The following is a 15,681-nucleotide window of genomic DNA, read 5'->3' on the forward strand; positions in this document are numbered from 1 at the left end:
GTATGTACAAACTTGAGCATACATAAGGCTGCCCACCACAGATGAATAAGGAATGGTCCTCATTTCCTCTCTCTCATCATCATTTTGAGGACACTAAGCCTTTGAAAATTTATCACCCTTCACAATTGGCGTTTTAGTAGATTTACAGTTGTGCATATTGAACCTCTTCAATATCTTTTCAATATAGGCTCTTTGAGACAATTTAAGCACTCCATTAGCCCTATCACGCAGAATCTTTATGCCCAAAACATAAGAAACCTCACCAAGATCCTTCATGTCAAAATGGGTTGACAACATGTGCTTTGTCTCAATCAACAAGTCATGATCATTTGATGCGAGTAGTATATCATCAACATATAAAACAAGAAATATGTGACTACTCCCACTAACCCTCAAATATATGCATCTGTCAACTATATTCTCTTTAAAGCCATTTTGGGTGATAATCCTATCAAACTTCAGATACCACTGCCTGGAAGCCTGTTTAAGACCATAAATGGACTTATTGAGCTTGCAAACTAAATCTTCCTTTCCAACTTCTACAAAACCAGTAGGTTGCTCCATATACACCTCCTCATCCAAATCAACATTCAAGAAAGTTGTCTTGACATCCATCTGATATAGCTCCAAATCAAAATGAGCTACTATGGCCATAATCACTCTAAAAGAGTCCTTGGTCGACACAGGTGAGAAGGTTTCTTTGAAATCAATTCCTTCTCTTTGACTATAACCTTTAACCACAAGTCTAGCTTTATATCTCTCTATTTTCCAGCTAGAATCACGTTTGGTCTTAAAGACCCACTTACAGCCAACTGGTTTACAATCATGTGGCAATTCAACCAAGTCCCAAACACCATTCATATACATAGAATTCATTTCATCATCCATGACTTCTTTCTAAGATATGAATTGAGGACAATGAATTGCTTCTTGGTAAGTGACTGGATTAAAAACATCATAACCATCATTCTCATGCTCCTGCAAATAAACCATATAATCATCTGAAATAGCTGGCCTATGAACCCTCTGTGATCTTCTCAAAGGAACCTCATTAACAGTAGTATCATCTACAGGAAGGCCAGATTCCACTTGATCACCATGCTCTCCTTGATTAGTGGCTGGCTATTGGACAATAGGAATATCCACATTTGGAACATGAGATGTAGGAAAAGGAATCACAACATGTTCTTTTCCAAAAGGTATCTCACGAGGCACAAAATTTGGATCAGCATTAACTTCATCCTCAAAATATACAGCCCTATCTGACTCAATGATCCTGGTGGTATGAGATGGACAATAAAATCTGGAACCCCTTGATCCAATGTAATAGCCAACAAAGAAACCACTAATGGTTTTAGGATCAAGTTTCTTTGACTGTGGGTTATAGGGCCTAACCTCAGCCTTACATCCCCAAACATGGAAATGGTGAAGACTGGTTTCTTTCCTGACCATAGCTCATAAGGTGTCTTAGGTATAGACTTACTGGGCACTTGATTCAAAATATATGCCACAGTCCTTAAGGCTTCACCCCACAGAAATTCTGGTAAAGGGGAATTGGACAACATGCACCTCACCATATCTAATAATGTGCGATTCCTCCTTTCTACAACCCCATTCTGTTGAGGAATGCCTGACATTGTATATCTCGCATCAATGCCACATTCCAATAGAAACTTAGCAAATGGTCCAGGATTTCGTATAATCTCATCATATCTCCCATAATACTCACCACCTCTATCAAACTTCACAACTTTAATGGGCTTTCCCAACTGCAACTCCACCTTAGCCTTAAAGGCTTTAAACACATTCAGAGAGTCAGATTTCTCATGGATTAGTTCAACATAACCAAATCTAGAGAAATCATCAATAAAAGTGATGAAATATTTATAACCCCCTAAAGCAGTTGGTGTTAAAGGACCACATATATCTGTGTGGATCAAGTCTAAAGTACTTCCACACCTATCAATCTTCTCCTTTCTGGTCTTTGCTACCATCTTCCCCTTTAAGCAAACAACACAAGTTTCAAAGTCTGAGAAATCAAGATTAGAAAGCACACCATCTTTCACCAATCTCTCTAATCTTTGCCTAGAAATATGACCTAGGCGTTTGTGCCACAACATGGAAAAACTCAAATTCATTCTAGCACGCTTACAACCAATAATAGAATTAACAGAAGATGAATCACATAATAAACCATGATGCAAACTGAGACAATAAAGATTTCCAAACAAAACACCATTGCCACAGACTGAGTTGCAAAAAATATCCACTTTTCCATCTCCAAAGTGAAAAGAATAACCAAGTCTATCCAAAGAAGATACAGAAATCAGATTCCTCCGAAGTGAGGGTATGAAAGCCACATTGTGTAACAACAAAAAACTTTTTGTGATCAACTTCAACTTTATCATGCCAAAAAATTCCACTTTCACTTTGCTTCCGTCACCCATATACACACATTCTTCATGCTTTGACGGCTTCCTTCTGTTTGTCATCTCCTGCAAAGAATTAGTGACATGAATAGTGACACCAATATCTAACCACCAAGAATTGGCATGAACATCAACAATATTTGTCTCAATCATGTTTGCATTCAAATTAACCACAACCACAATTTCACCTTTCTTTTTCTTCTCTAGCCAATTTTTAAATTTGAAGCAATCAGCTTGCTTGTGGTCAATCTTATGGCAAAAGTTGCACTTCCCCTTGAATTTCTCACTCTTTGCGGCATTAGAAGAAGCAGATGCATTGGAGGTTCCTTGATTTGAATTTGCTTTCCTCTTGAACTGCTTAAAGCCTCCAAAATTCTTGTGTGGAGGTTTTTTCTTCATATTACTGACTTGATCAGTTACAAGAGCAAGGGAGTGAGTCTCATTTTTCTTCAGTGAGACTTCATGTTGCACTACAATGGACATCAACTTCTCCAGAGTCCATTCTTCCTTCAAGGCATTGTAAGTCAACTTCACTGCATCAAAAGAAATAGGAAGAGACCCAAGTATCAACCATTTCAGAAATTTTTCACCCAAATCCACTTTCATCTCATTTGCCTTGTTGAAGTAGTGCCTTAGCTTGATGATATGATCTCTAACCCCACTGACTCCATCATATACAGTAGTTGTGAGAAGCTTCAAATGAGTTGCCATTTCTGCCTTATCAACCTTGGTATAATTGGCCTTCACATATTCCAAGAAGTCTTTGGCCCTTTCTGTCTTTGACACGTATTCTTTGATAGATTTATCCATAGTGTATTTCATCACCATCAAACAACTCCTATTGGAGTGCTCCCATCTTTCATAAAATAATCTTTCATCTACAGAGCTCACATCAATGGGCTTTCTTGGCTCATCAACCCTCAAAGCCAAGTCCAGATTTTGCAGAGTCATATGCACGTTAAAGGACTCAAACCATTCTTCAAAATTATTTCTAGTAAGAGGTTTGATGGCAGACAATTGCAGAGAAATACCAGGATTGCTGGTAGCTAGAAAATAGCAAAATTCAACATTATGCATGTTATTACAATATCATGCATTTGCTAGTTTCCATAATTTCTCAATTTAGCAATAGCTTCGAATTTTGAAAATTCCATGGTGGTAAGGACAACTAATTAAATATTACAACCAAGATGTACTAATTTTATTATCGAAAGGGCAAAGAAAATTAGTACGGTTCATAATATACAATTAATTTCCTTCACCAATCTAAGCATCCTACCAAGTATTGTTATCATCGATAGAACAATTACAATACCCGTATGGATCTTAGTAATCACAATAATAAAGCAACTAAATGTGGGAGTTAAATTATCTCAGCAACGACAATTTGACACATATAGGGTCACGATAGGCAACCACATATATGTTCACTATTGTCATGATAAACTAAAATATTCAATTTACTCAACTTGACACACTTGGAATTGCGATAAGCAATCACACAAGTGTTATAAATTGCCACAATAAATTTAAATAGTTAACAAAATTGACCTTGGACAACATTATTGGTGTAAAATAAAAATTATACCATAAAAACAATAATTATAATAATTGTCCCAATAAAGTCAATTTTAACAAATGCATAATAATTCTAACATATGCATAATCAATCCAAGAATACCAAGGCAAACAAAACAAAAAAACAAAAAAAAAAAAATTATGACGTCATGATGACGTCAGCATGGTATTGTTCATCTTCTCCTCCAGCTGAACACGGCCTGGTTCTGGAAAAGAAAAAAAAATTTCACCAAAAATTTCGCGCATTTTTCGACAAAAATACTTAGATTTCCATCCTCAAACATCAATCCTTCAATCCAAACCCAAAAAAATGCACAAAAAACGCATAATAGCAAGAACCAAACAAGCCTTAATTTTCGAAATATCATCAAATGAGCTCCAAAAAATCACAAAAATTGATGGGTTTTGCTCTAAACAATATTCTCTACAAGTCTTCAACCTCAATTGGGCTTGAAAACCAAGAATTAACACCAAACGAAAAAAAACCCCAAAAAATGTCTTCCATAACCAGAAAACGAGAAATAAAAAAATTAACCCAAAATTGCAGCTCTAATGTCAACCATGCTTGCTCTGATACCAATTGAAGAGAATTGAAATAGCATAGGATCACATGTTAACATTTAAGCATGCATTTAATAGCAAAAATTCATCCGGTTACCTTGGTTCATGCCATGGGAAGCCATTTCTTCTCCCTCTGATATCCAATAAGCTGCTTTCTAGGTGCATGATGGTCCGAGAATGAGGGATCAATGAGCTCTTCCCTTGCCTCCCAAGATTCAGTCCAAAGTGCAAGTGTGTGTGTGGTTGCCGAGAGTGCTCTCCAAGAAAAGAAAAGAGGATGCTATCCAAAATGCACACACATATATTACACATTACACACTTTATTTGGATGACTTGACTTAATGGGCCAGTCAAGTGAATTAGGGTGAGCCCATAAAAAATCAAGCAACAATATGTGTCCAGTCCCATTATGGACCACAATGCAAAAAATAAATTAACACTGATTTATGATATTATCAAATTGATTATGTAAGTCCACACATAAAAATTCCAACATGATATTCATCATAATATCATACATTTTCTTACAAATAAAACCTTGTGGGGAAAAACATTGAGACTAATCATGGTAATGTTGGATCGATATGAAAAATATTAGCAATCATTTACAAGTCATTACCATGTGAACAAAAACAAACGTGAATTACTCGTCATATGCAATTTCTCACAAATTGAATATTTTTGTGTTCAAGGAAGTGACGTGAAGGTCTTATTCATCACTTGGACATCACATATTATTGCTTTATATGCTAAAGCATTATCTGAAACTAAAAGCACCCACAAACGTTTATATATAATTATATCCTCTTAAGGGAAAATTCTACAGTACCACTTCAGTACCTACCCAAAAAACAATTTCAACCATTGGATGAAGATGGTTCAATCTGGACCGTCCAATTGGTTTATATATTTTTAAAAATTTTAAAAATATATAAAAAAAATAAAAGCAGGTTGGGGTCACCTGATTTCCCACTTCTATCTTGCTTAATCTTGTCTAAAGACAAAAATTTGTCTGATGGATATTACACTTGACGCCTATTTTCGGAGAGGTGAGCTATTAGTTTGATGGACATTACAACTTTTCCTGGATTTTAGAGAGTTAAGCTTCAGAAATTTGAGGTTGTGGAGATGGAATTTTTGGGTGAAATGAATATTTACAAAGAGAGTGAGCTGATTGGGGATTTTGAATGAGAAATCAGAGAAAGGAGAAATCAGCAAGAAAAGAATCAAGCGGGCTTTGGCCGATCCGAAACCAATCTCCCCCTGCAGGCAACTCTACCTACTCTCCCAGAACAGGTACTTCACTCATCTTATGTCATATGGTAGTGATTGAAATGTCAAAAATTTCGGCGATATTTATGAGAAAGACAATATTTTTACCGATTTTTTGGAAAATTTCCCGATATTTCCTACCAGTCCAGGCCACGCACAAACATGATATTTTGACCGATTCAAAAATATCAGGAAATTTTTGGTATTTTTACCAATTTTTTTGGGAAATTTCCCTATATTTCCTACCAGTCCAAGCCGCGCACAAGGATACAAAATCTGTTCAATTTTTTTTAAAAAAACAAAAGATACCATTTGGTAATCTGGTCATGATTTGTAGGCAAAGGTTGTGTTTTTCAACCTAGCTAAAAAATCGTGGATTTAGGGTTCATGAAATTTAAATCGAATGGCACAAAGCAAAAAGACCCCTAAAACAGATCCAACAAATCGAATAGGGGATGGATTTTGTTGAGAATCAAACGAGTATTGAAAAAAAAATGATAACATGATTAGATTAGTACCTACGAGAATTGAGAGTGGCAGAGTAAACTGGAGCTGGAGCCTTTTTAGGGATTCTCGGTCTGGAGGGAGAAAAGGGCTTCTTGACGTCCCAGCCCCGAGTGTGAGAGGTAGTAGGGCCTTTTAGGATTTTCTCTTTGTATATAAATAATTAGTAATTATCCATTTATATTTTGATTAAATCTTTACCATTAGTAATTATCCATTTATATTTTGATTAAATCTTTACCATTGAACTTTCGAATTTTATTACTGATATTTTATGAATTAAAATTAATTTGATAAGATAAATTATTAATAATTTTAATTATTTAAATACATTAATGTTAATACAAAAAATTGTTATCACATATTTTTAATAAAATTTTAGAAATTAAATATCAAATAAAATATTTTATATAAATTAATTTTATTTTTCATTTAAAATATAATAAAATTCTAGACTTTTGAGTGTTAGAAATAATAATGTAACATGGATTTGAACGTAAAGCTCAAATAAAATATTTTATATAAATTGAACTTTCGAATTTTATTACCGATATTTATGAATTAAAATTAATTTGATAAGATAAATTATTAATAATTTTAATTATTTAAATACATTCATGTTAATAGAAAAAATTGTTATCACATATTTTTAATAAAATTTTAGAAATTAAATCTCAAATAAAATATTTTACATAAATTAATTTTATTTTTCATTTAAAATGTAATAAAATTCTAGACTTTCGAACCTTTTAGTGTTAGAAATAATAATGCAACATGGATTTGAACCTAAATCTCAAATAAAATATTTTATATAAATTAATTTTATTTTTTATTTAAAATGTAATAAAATTATAGACTTTCGAACCTTTTAGTGTTAGAAATAATAATGCAACATGGATTTGAACCTAAATCTCAAATAAATATTTTATATAAATTAATTTTATTTTTCATTTAAAATGTAATAAAATTCTAGACTTTTAAACCTTTTAGTGTTAGAAATAATAATTCAACATCGATTTGAACCTAAATCTCAAATAAAATATTTTATATAAATTGAACTTTCGAATTTTATTATCGATATTTTATGAATTAAAATTAATTTGATAAGATAAATTATTAATAATTTTAATTATTTAAATACATTCATGTTAATAGAAAAAATTGTTATCACATATTTTAATAAAAATTTAGAAATTAAATCTCAAATAAAATATTTTATATAAATTAATTTTATTTTTCATTTAAAATGTAATAAAATTCTGGACTTTTGAACCTTTTAGTGTTAGAAATAATAATGCAACATGGATTCGAACCTAAATCTCAAATAAAGTACCTTGATATGATATAAAATACCATTTATTAGTGTTATATTGTTTATTTGAAATTATGAATGTTGACTTGTGTATAAAATAATAATAAAAATTTGAGGGACAATAAAAGACATTTTTTTTTTAATTGTGTGTTTCTAATTAAAAATTCATTTGTTCAAATATTTAATTAAAGTATGAGTATATGTTACTCATTAAAATTAAATTAAATTCTTTTGCTCAGGTGCAAAATGGTACGATTGAGGAGAACTAGGAAAGTATTAAGGGGTAGTGGACCTTGGCCGCGTTTGGATACAATCTTGAACTACAAGAGGGACCCTAGCCATTCTACAAATGAACATATGGATCATGTGGCTAATATGTTCAAACGTTTCAAAGAGGAATATATCTTAGAGTCAAACCGTAAAATGCATATTCTACAAATGTCATTAATAGAACCTGAGGAAAAAGTTCTTGAAAACATATGGGAATCCATTCAAGAAGGGCCTCATGGTTTCACAAATAGGTCTTTTGAAGAAAAATATATGGAATTGAAACGTTTGTTTTTTCCTATGAGCAATGTTGTCGAAGAAGAAAGATTGAGTGAGAATGACTCATGTGGTGACATAGAGTTACATGTTTCTCCCATTGTCAACAATCAATGTCAAGATAAAAAGGTATTTGCATATTATGAAGACCTAGTTTTTTACAAAGTTCTATATATATATATACATATACTAATGTTCAAATACATGATAGGTTAATGTTGATGTTCCATATGTTGAAAAACAAGAAGAACAACTAAGTTCATTGGTGGTGCTCCCACGTCAATTGAAGAAAACACGATCAACAATGGAACGCAAGCCTAGTAAATTCAAGGTGTCACCCTACATTCATCAATCCAATAAGATGCCAAAGCCTAAGAGATTCCCAAGCATAGTTGTTGGATCACAAAAGGTATTAGAGGTAATATGTTACTTCATTGATGTAGTATTTTTTAAATACTTAATAATATAGTGAATGATAACTAATGTTTGTTAGAGATGTTTTCAATATAGATAATCCCCATGTCCATTTTGCCGAATGTGGAGGATTCACATTCCTTGAGTACACTTGAGTCTCTAGTTGTTGCTTATGTGTTTGATGTTTCATTGGACAAAAGGTGTGTAAACCTATTATTTTGACTATACTTTATGTATGTCATGTTTTAAAAGTTATACTTATTAAATATCTTATATTTTGCAGTGAACTTCTTGTTAATTTTCAATATGAGCATGGAAATCGAACAGACTTCTTGACTTTAGGGCCTAGACAAGAATTACTCGATGTGGTGAGTAATACAAAGATAAACCCAATTCTTATTAATTTTATTACATAATTAACATTGTTAACTTTTTTGTGTTTCATTTTTAGATCATAAATGTATTTGCATGCAAACTTAATAGTTTTGAGGACAAATTCAAAGGAATACGGCCTACCAGATGCTACTTACCCACCACATTTGCGGTATGTTCATCCATTATATTTCTTATTAAAGAAAAAAAATAAACCTAATAAATATTGTGATATATATATGTTTTTTTTTTTTTGCATAGCAAATAATCTTACATGGTGGTAGAAAATTGGCAACTGCTACCAAGATGTTCACACATATTATCAAACACATGGATGAAATGAATGATTGCGATAAGGTACATATTTGAAGTTGTATTCATATCATAGTTGTAAATAATTATCAATGCTAAAATGTGTGTTTTGTTTAGATATACATCTCGATGCACGATACATGTCCGAATCATTGGTATTTGTGTGTTATAAATCTTCATCAACATAATATTCATATATTGGGTTCATTACCATCAATAGAAAGGGATGACCAATGTTTTCAGAACCAGACCGGTCATCAAACAGGAAAAATTACCGGTTCACGGTTCACTGGTCGGACCGGCGGTCGAACCGGTTGAACCGGTGATGTAATAAATATATAATTTATATATTATATAAAATTAAAAATAATTATAAAAATTAAAAATATATAAAATTATAAATTTTAATAATGTTTGGTTTTTATATTTGGTATATTAAATTAAGTGATAAAGTTTAATATTTTAAATTTTATTAAATAGAAATATGTAACATTTAAGAATGAAGATATATTTAAGATGAAAAAATTTATAATATTTAATTTTATCTTTTTTTTTTTGTATTTTATTGTTTTAAAATTATTCTATTAATTAGTTTATATTATTTTTCATAATTATTATTACAAAAATAAACAGGAATTTAAATATTTACATTTCTTTACAGATTTTATATGATAAAATTTGAAATAAAAACATTAATCTTAAGTCTTATTATATATATATATATTTTAATAACATTGCAATGCTCCATGGTTCAGCCCTCATGCGTCCAGCCTGCATGTGTCCAGCCCTCAAAGAGGCCATGTTGGTACTATTCCCAGTCCCACATCGGAAGCACATGAAGTTCATGTGCTTCAAGTGGTCTATAAATAGATACCTTGCAACAATCTTTGTAAGCTAAGTAAGTCAGCAAATGGGGCTTGAAGGCAGGGCCCAAGAGAAAGTTTTATAAGTTATTTTTTTGGATTGGGCCTGGTTGCTTGAACCAAATGTGGGTTTATAATTGTTAAGTTTTAAAAATATTGGGCCTGGAATGGGTTCAATCGTTAATGGGCCTCTTAATAGTAACAAACATTTGTAGGATAGGAAAAAAAAAAAGCCTTGGCCGGTTTGTAAAAAACCGGACGGTTTGATCGGTTTGGCGGTTTAACCGGCGGTTTGACCGGTTCAATACCGGTTTGACCATTGAACGGTTCATTGGGCTGGACCGAACCGGAAAGGTCACCGGTTGACAGTCCGACCGGTCGGACCGGCCGGTCCGGTCCGGTTTTTAAAACATTGGGGATGACATGCGAACTTCATCTGTGAGAATTGTGGTATGTCTTATATTTTAATGAATTTTATTACTTTTTAATGTTAGTTGTTAAATAGCATGTTTTATTTTGCTAAAAGATATAACGATATGAATATTAGGTTGAAGAGTGTGCACATTTTTTTAATCTCAATGGGCATCTAAAGAATTTATCAAGTATTCTCATTGAAAGATCTACATGGGTAGATGTGCAAGCCAATGGGTAAGCAAGCATAATTGTTTCTTCAAATATAATGTGTTCAAGATAATATTTCTATGTACTAACTAGATAAATGTTTACTCATTTTATTTGTTAGGTGGGATCGTGGAGTCCATGTCATTAATCATATGCGAAGATCCGATTTCATGGACTCAAGTTCAACCCCTTCCCATTGGGACTCTACAGCTATAAGACACAAATTGGCAATCGAATTACTTCTTGATGATGAAAATAGTGAGAAAGCTATAATATTAGAAAAAGTTCAGAATCATGCAAAAATAAAGAGAAGAAAAGTATAGAATACAATCAAGAGTTGATTTTTTTTTTGTACATAATTTTTTGCATTGTAGTACAACTCATTGGTTCTGATATGTAGAACTTGCTCCCGAAATTCCAGATGTAGAGTGGTTCATGGTGACCTACATTGAAAATATTTATAGTTATACATAATATTTTGAAAGAAAATCCATATGATTAAATACTAAATGTTTAGGAACTTCAGTCAATATATAGATATATGATATGTGGTGTATATAAGTTATTCTATGACTCTTACTTGGTTTGTGAAGTAATTTGGTGGATGTAACCCGAGCCATGAATCATTTAAGCTTGTTTCTGGACTATTCTGAAATGTGTCAAGTGTTGTCTGTAATATGATTTAATTTTTCAATTACTCTAATAAGTAATATTTTTCACATCATAATAAAAATTACTTAAAAAATGTTAAACTTACATTTTGAGAAAATTCATTTGTCTCGTGTCTTGATCCACCTTCCATGTTGTGATTTAGTAATGAAGGCATGTCCCCCTGTATTAATATAAAGAATTCAACTTTTTATTTCAACCAATTTAACCAAATAAAAATAACTATAAAGTGAATAATTAATTAATTTAGTGAATGTGTGTTTGAACATACCATATCTTCAATTGAATCTTCAATGTTGATAAATGCATTGTGAGTGTTGACGAACTCTGGGCATTTTCGAACAGTGTGTCCTACTTTCTTACATTTCCCACAATGCCTTGGTTTCTTAAATTTGTCTTTTAAGTTACCCAGATTACCTTTCGTCTTCACAATGATAGGATCTCGAACATGGTGTTTTGTAGCTTTCAAATCTTCTCGTTCACTTTCTTCCGATGAATTTTTACAAAGTTCTTCCATTTGACAAGTGAGTCTTTTTATTTCACATCTAGCCTCTTTAAAAGCTTTTTCCGATTGAGATGCAAAATAAGACATCCGTGAGCACATAGAGTCGAGTGCACCATATCGTATGATGTTAGTCGCATCACCTTGACTTTCATTGTCATGATGAACTTGGACTGTTTCCTTTGCTAACTTAGACCACCTTTTCATAATACAAGTCTCAGGTATTTCTTCAAGGTGTTCTATCTTCATTACAACAATCATGTGGGGACATGGAAAACCAACTGACTCAAACATCATACAAGTACATTTCATAGACCGATCACTATTACCATAACATACTTTCCAAATCTTGTTAGGGCTTCTAAACTTGGTCAATGTATGAACACGATAACCTCCATGATTTTCTGTACTGACAGGGAAAAACAATTCTGCATTCTTCATCTCATCCCTAAATTTTAGAAAAGATTGCCTTGTGAAAACAGTCTCTGCATATTTCTCAAGTGCATAGAGTTTGATTGTTAGAACAGCTGAAGAATGGTGTGTCTCAAACTCTGCCTTTGCCTCATTATGACAAATACGTGAGAGTGCTCTATCAAAATGCTTGACAAACTCAAACAACTTCAAATGAGTTTTAAGGAAACGATTCAAGTATGCATTCATGCTCTCACACCTTTGTGTGCTTTTCATACCAGCAAAGAAATGCCCCCTTAAATAAGCCTCTGCCCATCTAGAACGCTTAGCATAGATATCTGTCACCCACTTATGTCCATGAAGATTAAACATTTCCAACATGTCATTCCATGCACATTCAAATTCTTCAACGATGCCTTCCATGAACATGCACTTAGAAAAATGATTAGTAAAATCTTTGACATGGACATTAGTGAATGCATTGCGTTGAATATGCCAAGCACATAATCGATGACAAGAGTCTGGAAATATCCTCTTAATGGCTTTACGCATTGCTTTATCCCCATCAGTAATAACAGAAAGAGGCTTCTTGTTATTCATTGCATCCAAAAAAATCTCCAAGACCCAAGTATAAGTGCTAACACTCTCCTCTACCAATAATGCACATCCAAACACTATAGTTTGATGGTGATGGTTAATGCCAACTAGTATGACCAACAGTTTTTTATAAGCATTAGTCCGATAAGTTGTATCAAATGCTAACACATCTCCAAAACAACTATAATCCAATTTACTAGTAGAATCTGCCTAAAATAGGTTTGCTAGACGGTTGTCTTCATCAACATTGTACTTGTAATAAAACGATGGATCCATTTCAGACTTTCCACACAAATAAGCTAAAGCACCCTCTGCATCACCATCTCTTAGATGAACTCTACAATAAGCATCAACATGGTTATATAGATTTTTTTTTTGTGAAGCCAACATTGTTATATCCACCTGATTGTTGCACCATGTAATCCATAATTTGGCTAGTTCCCATGCCAACACCTCGCATTGCATTCAATTGAGTTTTATCTGCATTTTTAATGACCCTATGGGATCGAAGGAATTGGATTTTTTTTTTTGTTCCACCAAAGGATGATTATGATCAGTCATAAACTCTTTCACAACCCACTTGTTCATTTGTTTGTTAAACCCAATCCGAAATGTTGTCTCACAACCAATTCGAGTTACTGCCTTAGGTTCTCGTTCTCGATTTTCATTCTCTAAACACACTCTATGTCGATATCCGTCTTTTGAACAAACCCACTTACGAGATACTATATTTTGATTTTTATCTAGTTTCACATCATCCTTTCTAACACTGAATTCGGTAACTTTAGCAAACAAATTATAAAATTCTTCTGCTTCCTCTACTGAGCTAAACTCCATCTTCCATACATCTTCAACAGTTAAATCATTAAAAATCTTGTCCGAAACTAGAATGGCATCTTCATCAGACTCAGTTTTAACAATGCTATCATATTGGTAATCAAAGTCTTCATCGTTCAAATCAATGATAAATTCCTTTCCTTTGCCTTTGTCCATCGTATCTATGAAGAAACTGAAATATAAAATATAGAGTAGTTAGAAAATTACATTATCTAGTTCGTACCCTCTCTTAGAAAGTTCGTACCCACTCTTAGAAAGTTCGTACCTTCTCTTAGAAAGTTCGTACCCGGTCTTAGAAAGTTCGTACCCTCTCTTAGAAAGTTTGTACCCTCTCTTAGAAAGTTTGTACCCTCTCTTAGAAAGTTCGTACCCGGTCTTAGAAAGTTCGTACCCACTCTTAGAAAGTTCGTACCTAGTCTTAAAAAGTTCGTACCCTCTCTTAGAAAGTTCGTACCACTCTTAGAAAGTTCGTACCCTATCTTAGAAATTTCGTACCCTCTCTTAGAAAGTTCGTACCATCTCTTAGAAAGTTCGTACCCTCCCTTAGAAAATTCATACCATCCCTTAGAAAGTTCGTACCATCTCTTAGAAAGTTCGTACCCGGTCTTAGAAAGTTCGTACCCTGTCTTAGAAAGTTCGTACCCTCTCTTAGAAAGTTCGTACCATCTCTTAGAAAGTTCATACCCACTCTTAGAAAGTTCGTACCCTCTCTTAGAAAGTTTGTACCCTCTCTTAGAAAGTTCGTACCCACTCTTAAAAAGTTCGTACCCTTTCTTAGAAAGTTCGTACCATTTCTTAGAAAGTTCGTACCCTGTCTTAGAAAGTTCGTACCCTCTCTTAGAAAGTCCGTACCCACTCTTAAAAAGTTCGTACCCTTTCTTAGAAAGTTCGTACCATTTCTTAGAAAGTTCGTACCCTCTCTTAGAAAGTTCGTACCCTCTCTTAGAAAGTTCGTACCCTCTCTTAGAAAGTTCGTACCCTCCCTTAGAAAGTTCGTACCCTCCCTTAGAAAGTTCGTACCCTTCATTAGAGAAGTCCGTACCCTCCCTTAGAAAGTTCGTACCCTCCCTTAGAAAGTTCGTACCCGGTCTTAGAAAGTTCGTACCCAATCTTAGAAAGTTCGTACCCGGTCTTAGAAAGTTCGTACTCAATCTTAGAAAGTTCGTACCTGGTCTTAGAAAGTTCGTACCCTCTCTTGGAAAGTTCATATTCGGTCTTAGAAAGTTCGTACCCTCTCTTACAAAGTTCGTACCATCTCTTACAAAATATTGATGACAATTTCATAACAAATTACTTAATGCTCTCAATTTGATTAAAAATAACTCATAAAAAAAATTAAAAAATCTAGATATTATAAATCATTACATATTTAAATGTCATTTAACATGACATTTCTACCTACAATAGTTATATGTAAATGGAAAAAAATTAAATCAAATGTTACCTTTTAACACTTGTAATCACTTGACATCCTTCAAGACATATAAAGCTTCATCTTCAAATTTAATCTATGAACAAAAAAAAAATTATATAAAAGTATTAATAACAATTTGATAACAAAATTTTATAATAAACTCATAAAAAATTCTAAAATCGTTATTTAACATCACATTTCTTCCTACAACAATTATATTTGGATAAAAAAATATCAAATATTACCTTTGACACTTGTAATCACTTGAAATCCTTCATCTTCTTCATATAATACAAATTTTAAATTTTCTCTCTCAAAAAGTTTTGAACTTGATCTTGAAATTTGATTCATCAAAATACATCTTACATATTTTGTAATTTGGTAGTTGAAATTATTTAATTTTCATATTAAATTACTATCCTTTTTTTATATATGAATAATGTGAGTATAAGAGTAGTAGGTAAGATTTT

General features: G+C 32.8%; 2 protein-coding genes across 2 annotated transcripts; both read right to left on the reverse strand.

Annotated features, from left to right (window-relative positions):
• Positions 1-2,673: 2,673 nt before the first annotated feature.
• LOC117930571 lies at positions 2,674-3,380 on the reverse strand. Its single transcript, XM_034851212.1, has 2 exons — positions 2,717-3,380; positions 2,674-2,678 (listed from the first exon to the last, which is right to left on the reverse strand). The coding sequence occupies exons 1-2, from the start codon at positions 3,378-3,380 to the stop codon at positions 2,674-2,676; spliced, it is 669 nt and encodes a 222-aa protein (XP_034707103.1).
• An 8,829-nt stretch (positions 3,381-12,209) lies between these two features.
• On the reverse strand, positions 12,210-13,953 carry LOC117930572 (protein FAR1-RELATED SEQUENCE 5-like). The gene is made up of 3 exons (XM_034851213.1): positions 13,680-13,953; positions 12,292-13,067; positions 12,210-12,233 (listed from the first exon to the last, which is right to left on the reverse strand). The coding sequence occupies exons 1-3, from the start codon at positions 13,951-13,953 to the stop codon at positions 12,210-12,212; spliced, it is 1,074 nt and encodes a 357-aa protein (XP_034707104.1).
• Positions 13,954-15,681: the final 1,728 nt, after the last annotated feature.

The sequence above is a fragment of the Vitis riparia genome, chromosome 14, assembly GCF_004353265.1.
Source record: "Vitis riparia cultivar Riparia Gloire de Montpellier isolate 1030 chromosome 14, EGFV_Vit.rip_1.0, whole genome shotgun sequence".
Classification (NCBI taxonomy): domain Eukaryota; kingdom Viridiplantae; phylum Streptophyta; class Magnoliopsida; order Vitales; family Vitaceae; genus Vitis; species Vitis riparia.

Excerpts from the sequence above, each read along its gene's own strand:
- LOC117930571 (XM_034851212.1), bottom strand. The coding sequence starts at position 3,380 with ATGACTCTGCAAAATCTGGACTTGGCTTTGAGGGTTGATGAGCCAAGA.
- LOC117930572 (XM_034851213.1), bottom strand. The coding sequence starts at position 13,953 with ATGGACAAAGGCAAAGGAAAGGAATTTATCATTGATTTGAACGATGAA. Across the intron at positions 13,068-13,679 it reads AAATCAAAATATAGTATCTC|TTGGCATTAACCATCACCAT; the intron begins GTAAGTGGGTTT and ends TGGTCATACTAG. Across the intron at positions 12,234-12,291 it reads GCCCTAACAAGATTTGGAAA|TTGGTTTTCCATGTCCCCAC; the intron begins GTATGTTATGGT and ends TGTTTGAGTCAG.